Source organism: Sinocyclocheilus rhinocerous, unplaced genomic scaffold (assembly GCF_001515625.1).
Source record: "Sinocyclocheilus rhinocerous isolate Xijiao unplaced genomic scaffold, SAMN03320098_v1.1 scaffold676, whole genome shotgun sequence".
Lineage (NCBI taxonomy): Eukaryota > Metazoa > Chordata > Actinopteri > Cypriniformes > Cyprinidae > Sinocyclocheilus > Sinocyclocheilus rhinocerous.
In genome coordinates, this window is record NW_015631707.1 from 37,662 (window position 1) to 42,622 (window position 4,961).

Here is a 4,961-nt window from a genome sequence, read left to right on the forward strand (position 1 = left end):
TTTCAAGTTGATGAGTTGCAAGCTGTTATCTATTAACACAAGCTGATGAAAATCACCTGAACGTCCAATTTAAAGCAATCAACGAACACTTAATTGATACTAGATTAATAAAACAATGAACTGATTAAAGCGTAATAATTTAATTAATAATTAATATTATGTGATTAGTGCAATAACAATACATTTCAACTTCTGTATTGCTTGTTTTTACAAACCGAGTTAGAGAAACCCACTGATTTAAGAGCTACAAATTTTAGTCAGGCATTTCTTAGACACCTATAGGATCTCTTAGCTCTTCAGTGCACATGTATTCGTGTTGTAAATATGATTGAGGAGATAAAGTTGAATAAATATTAGAGTCTAATATTCAAAAGACAATCTGATCTTCGAGAATGTTTTGTTTAATTCAGTATTGTATATTACAGCACTGACACCACTGTTTTGTTTGTTGTTGTTTTTTTTCATTTATATATATTTTTTTATTTTTATTTTTATTTTTTTTAATCTGTTATCAACTGTCCTGACCGCCCCACAGATAAAAAATTTGATGACATTGCACTTTAAGGGCAGCACCTTCATAACAGGAAATATCCTTAATTGGCCTTGCAGAGGGCGGAGCATCTGCAAATAAGCTCTTGTTTTAACCATAACCACATCCTTCATGTCATATTTTCGTCACAAGCACTCTGACTGTGCATGTAGATCAGTAGATTGGCATATAAATTGTATATTACAGCACTGACACCACTGTTTTGTTTGTTGTTGTTTTTTTTCATTTATATATTTTTTTTTATTTTTTTTATTTTATTTTTTTAATCTGTTATCAACTGTCCTGACCGCCCCACAGATAAAAAATTTGATGACATTGCACTTTAAGGGCAGCACCTTCATAACAGGAAATATCCTTAATTGGCCTTGCAGAGGGCGGAGCATCTGCAAATAAGCTCTTGTTTTAACCATAACCACATCCTTCATGTCATATTTTCGTCACAAGCACTCTGACTGTGCATGTAGATCAGTAGATTGGCATATAAATGGCAAGACTTATGCAATGTTCAACTGAAATTTGATTGAGAACAGAATTTTACATTTTCATTCAAACTGAATATTTTTGTAAACCGGTTCAATGGGAATATTATCAAGGTAAGCTTTAAAATTAATCTACTTCTTTTTTTAGCCGCTTTCACTCATCATTTTGAAATCAACAATCTCTTCTTCTTGTTTAATCAAAATGTGTTGGTTATAGACTAGCCTATATATGATGATTAAGAGGAAAAATCTTGAATAAATTATTGTGATGTGTTTGAGCTTTTTATTTGTATTAAAATGTAATTATGTGCGTGTTTGATTATTTTTTTTCTTACATTTATTGTTGTTTTTCTCTTTTTTTTGGAAATTAAAAATAAATTACATTTATCATTTTAATTACAACAAAATTCATTTATTACACATTAATACATAACAGCAGTACAAAAACATATTTACTTTCATTGCAGTTTGCATGTGGGCTCTGTACAATGCATCTGAGCAGGGCCGACTGCAGATTATTTCCCTGTTCCTCCACGATGGCTTTATGGCAAGCCATAGCCTTGCTTGTAATTTGTGGACTTATTGAGTGCAGTAAGTGTACATTTATTGCAATATATCCGTTCCTCTACATCAAACATCTTGATGTAGCGCTTAAAAGCGACACCCTCAAAAGGATGTAGTTGCAGCAGTAAAAGTGATTTAGCTGGTGTCCTTTGACCTATTCAGGTGTTGCTTTGAGAAGAAATGCTACCGCTTCTGTATCTCGATTGACCACATTTCCTCTCACATCACTGTTTGCAGATGATGGCGTGTGCAGCGTGACCTGTACCACAGATTTCATCTCCATGCTGAACTGCTCTAATTCGGACTCGGCAGGAGCAGCTTCATGTCACGTTGTGGCTGATTGCAGGTACAGATCTAGCACATCATGTTCTTACTTTGAGTCCTGAAGCGGCTCATTTTACTGAGACATTGTCTAGCGTGCTCAATGTTTTTTAACCCGTCATTACCATTGACCAACATGTTGTTTAATTAGCATATTTTCATGTTTTCCAGGGATGAATATTTTCCTGTGAATGGGAGCTGCAGTATCAAATCGCCACAATCCTGGTGCACAATGGAGCCAGAAAATATGGATTTTATTATGTCCTATGATACTAACTGCTCTATCATAGTAACACAAATGGCCAAACAAGGCAATATGGAGACCCCAACAAAGAGTCACTCTGAAAAAATAGTTTTATACAAATCTGGTACGTCCCGATATCTACTTGATCAATGGTGTAAAAAATTAACGTCATATCCACCTCATTTTTAACGTAAGAGCGTGGCTGGACATTTTTTAAAACTTCTGGTGTCATTCGCTTCAGGTTGTTTTAGCAGCAGAAAATCAATATTATGCTGATTTTTTATTGCAAACTGCTGTTTCTTATCAAACACATTGCAGGTAGTTTTACCGTTAACTGCACTTTGTTATTCTTATAGTGGCTAATGAACAGGAAGTCTTGATTGTTTACAGAAAATCGCTCACTTCTGCTTTGCGAAATAAGGTGGATACAGTGAGATCCAAATGTCTAAGAGCACTAATGCTTAGAAATGCTGAGATTTTGTAATTTAATGGGATGATTTTCACAATCTCATAGTATTTTTGCTCAAGCTACATGAAGTTTGTGTCAAACCTGATGACCATGTTCTCCAGCATGATTTGATCCAAAGAGCATCTTGAGCTTTAATGGACGAAGAACATAACCTTTCTTGGTGTAAAATATTAACATCTTAAAACATTCTGGTTGAAATTAGAACTTAGTCCCAGAGTTTTTAATGCGAATCCAAGCTTTTTGGGCCCCACTGTAATTCAATAGTCTTGTTTACTTGTGTACAGTGCACTAACATTGGTTTTCTTTTCGTTTCATAGTTAAGCCAAAACAACCTTTCAACTTAAATATTATAAAAATTGATGGTGGTTTCAACCTCACTTGGGATGTGGCTTATACGGATCACACTCTGTATAAAAAATTATACTACAGAGTACGATTACGATCTAAAAGTGACCCGGATAAGGTAAAAGCTCAATTTTTCTATATATATATATATAGGAAAGGAAAATCACACATATTTTGCACATTTTTCGGAATACCATGTAATGCTTCCACAGATGGCGCAAAATTACACGCTGCAGCAGAACCAACAATCAATGGTTATCATCAGTGAAAAACTCCTGCCAGGAAGGCAGTATGTGGCAGACGTTCAGGTTGCTGTGCATCCTAGATGGTTCACATCCATGTGGAGTGAATGGAGCAACAGTGTTGAATGGACATCTGATTCTGAACATCCAGAGTACTGTTTCCTGCTGTTGGCACTTCCTGTGTTGTTGTTGGTGCTTCTTGTGTCCAGTGGGAAATTGTGAGTATTAATCTTACTTGTTTTAATTGTCCAATATTTCACTTTGTTTCAGTTCAGATATGCGGTAGTCTGAAATAAATCACATTCTCAGTACAAACTGTTTACTTGACAGACAAAATGAGGCACATTTAGGGAATTGTACAAATTGTACAGAAGTCACTTTGCGGAATATGGAGAAGTGAAGCAAACTCAAATCTCTCTCATTATGACTGTTAGTCCATTTATGAGTCACATGAGTCACTTTATTATCTGTAAGTCATACGCCTCTGAAGCCTGTATTAACCTTTCAAACTGTCGAGATCAGTTCACTCATTCCTAAAAATCTGAAAGATAATGTACTGAGAAGTTTGGCTGATATCCCACAAAGGGGCGGGCTTAATAAAAGACTATAGACGAGTATGATCTTAAATTTCGATAGTGCCTCCTCTAAATGAGTTTTCCAGTAATCGATATGACAGCACTTACCGTATATGAATAGTCCTTTCTCACCGCCCACATGCACGAAAACCACAACAGCAGCAGATAGGTTTTTGCAGACAGTCTATTTTCATGTAGGTTAAAAACTGGAGGAAGTCAGACCTACAAGATCTGCAAGTGCATAAAGCTTGGCATTTCTCATGACAGCTGCTGTTTTTCATTTCTTTTTCAGCACATAATCAGCATATGTTTATAGCAGCATTTGGATTTGCCTTATTTTTGAAGTGTACACAATTGATCCTGTTACTTTCATGTTTTAATGCTGTGTGAAGCTGCTGTGAAACAGTCTCTTTTGTATAAAGCACTATAAAAATAAAGCTGACTTGACTTGATATGTCCTACAATAACAGCCTGTTTTAAATGAATCCACCAAACTACACTTCAGTCCTATAACACTTTGTATTTTTGCATCTATAGAGGGGGCATCAAAAAGCTGTCCTTATGGCAACACATCCCAAGCCCTCATGAGTACTTCACACCACTCTACCATACATATCAAGGAGACTTTAAGGTATGTTTTCTTTTGTCTTTCAGCTAGCTGCAGTGTTGCCAGATTGGAAATGTCCAAGTATCGTACCAGAAGCTCAAAATTATCGTATTTGGAAGAAAATTATCGTACATGAGTCAAACGTATACAGCTATTTATCTAGACCAACAACTTTTTGACACAACCTGCAAATTACCACAATAGATAAAAAACGAGATAAATAACTCCACCTGTGAGTCTCTGTCATCGGAAGCCTGCGTGTTGCCAGATGTTGAGGGGGTTCTTGCCGTCATGGACCGCAACATAGTGCTCGTTGGCTTTAAAGCAGGGCACCCTCCTGCATTCTTAACACACTCTGAGGTGTGCACGAGCGCATTTAGAGTGTCTGTAATGAGCCGATTTCGTGGATGAGGAACCCTATGATTACAACTACCATCATTTGAAGAGTCACATAATTATGAAATTATCGTACATTATGGGATTTTTTAAATTATTGATCGTAACATCGTAAAGAGGTCAAAATTATCGTACAAATATGATAATTATCGTACGTCTGGCAACACTG

General features: G+C 36.1%; 1 protein-coding gene across 1 annotated transcript in view; it reads left to right on the forward strand.

Annotated features, from left to right (window-relative positions):
- Positions 1-1,009: 1,009 nt before the first annotated feature.
- Positions 1,010-4,961, forward strand: part of LOC107741796 (interleukin-21 receptor-like) — a 9,628-nt gene continuing 5,676 nt past the window's right edge. The window contains exons 1-7 of the mRNA XM_016554580.1: positions 1,010-1,143; positions 1,497-1,620; positions 1,831-1,939; positions 2,086-2,282; positions 2,945-3,090; positions 3,185-3,432; positions 4,327-4,420. Coding sequence (XP_016410066.1) covers positions 1,518-1,620; positions 1,831-1,939; positions 2,086-2,282; positions 2,945-3,090; positions 3,185-3,432; positions 4,327-4,420 — 897 coding nt within the window. The 5' untranslated portion in view covers positions 1,010-1,143; positions 1,497-1,517. The remainder of the gene's footprint in view (positions 1,144-1,496; positions 1,621-1,830; positions 1,940-2,085; positions 2,283-2,944; positions 3,091-3,184; positions 3,433-4,326; positions 4,421-4,961) is intronic.